General features: G+C 32.7%; 1 protein-coding gene across 1 annotated transcript in view; it reads right to left on the reverse strand.

Annotated features, from left to right (window-relative positions):
- Positions 1 to 950: 950 nt before the first annotated feature.
- Positions 951 to 1,595, reverse strand: part of CALCRL (calcitonin receptor-like) — a 53,419-nt gene continuing 52,774 nt past the window's right edge. The window contains 1 exon segment of the mRNA XM_012663634.1: positions 951 to 1,244. Coding sequence (XP_012519088.1) covers positions 985 to 1,244 — 260 coding nt within the window. The 3' untranslated portion in view covers positions 951 to 984.

Genomic DNA, 1,595 nt, shown 5'->3' on the forward strand with positions numbered 1-1,595 from the left:
TATTTGATTTTGAAACTATAAAATAAAATAATGGAGTATTTACAAGCTCATTTTTCACAACAATTTTTTTTTTACAAAATTCCAAGAAAATAAGAAATCCTTCATTGATTTCCTTTAGTAAAATGATTGCTAATTTGTCTACACAGTAGAGATGGAAGGGGTAAAGTGTCTATTTACAGATACGGGGAAACTGATTTCCTCCCTCTTGTGCAGTAAGACAGGAAGTGGCCGACAAGGTGTTTTATAGCATCAACCGAGGTATCTTCCTAATGATACAGAATTAGGATTGAAGATCATTCACCAAGTCTCAAAAGGGGATATGACATGGGGTATAACTGTGATGTATCAGCAAATGAGTAGCTCATAGCAATTCTGCTCAATTGTTTTTTCTGAAATAAGAGATAGTAAGCCAACAGGGATAATTCGCTCTTTGGGCCATTTGAGAAGGTAATTACAAAAAGGACTAGAGTACTTTTTGGGCAGAAATTCAACTGCTCCAATGGAGATGGGATAAAGATTTTTAAAGCAAACAACCAAAAACCTAATTTTTCCTTCTGTCTGTAGGCCTTAGTTAGGTCTCTTGAGGCAACAAGAGTAGAATCATGCATGCCCAATGTGTATATGAAGTTTTATAGTCATTCGTTGTGAATTTATGCAGTGTTGTGCAGGAACTGGCTCACACGAGCTCATAAAAGTTGATTGGGCTTATCTTTTCTCCAATTCCACAGTCAGTGATAATCAGTTTGGTAGTTTGACATCAATCACAGTGAGAGTATTCACTGGCAAACACTATAAATCAGAAATTTTTTTCCCTGCATAGAGCTGGTTGTTACACATTTAAACACATTACTGATTTCATGTGATGCTTTTCTTTATGACATTCAAAAAATTCATTTAATGTTGAAGTCTTCTGGTTGTACAGTCATGGATCTAAGTCCTTGAGTTAGAAATGGCACAAACAGTTAGGCAAGGATCTCTCTATTTTCAATCATATAACTTTTCTGGTTTTAAGATAACATTTTCAACATCATGGAAGCTTTTCCCATTTAAGTGTTCACTAGGACAGTCATGACTATAACCTGGAATGTCACTGATTGTTGACACTGTGTAAGATGCACTACGGAGAGCATCTGAGTGGGAAAAACTGTTTCCAAATTGGATTTTGTATTGATTCCAGTTTCTTCTCAGAATTGCTTGAACCTGTTAATCAAAAAGAAACAGAAAGAACAAAAGCAATCCATTAGCTGAAATGAAGATATTGTATTTGAAGCACAATAAAATAGGTTTTGTAGACAAAACTTTTAAAAAAATTGATGCTAATTAGTGATTAATATTGCTTCATTTTCTTATTTAATTTAAAATATTAAGTTTGGTAAACCATCTTTACATAAGGAAATACATTACAATTACTCTAGATTCCATTAATACTTTTCATTCCATGCCTTGTCTTCAAAGCTTTAATCATGTACATATGTATATAGTTGTCAAATAGTTAATCTCACTTACAAAATTACATGCATAATATCTAGTTTTACATTAATGTCTTTATTAATAGATTGAGAAAGTAATTAGTGAAAATATAAAAGAAGGAAAAG

This window comes from Propithecus coquereli, unplaced genomic scaffold, assembly GCF_000956105.1.
Source record: "Propithecus coquereli isolate 6110/MARCELLA unplaced genomic scaffold, Pcoq_1.0 Scaffold82, whole genome shotgun sequence".
NCBI classification, from domain to species: domain Eukaryota; kingdom Metazoa; phylum Chordata; class Mammalia; order Primates; family Indriidae; genus Propithecus; species Propithecus coquereli.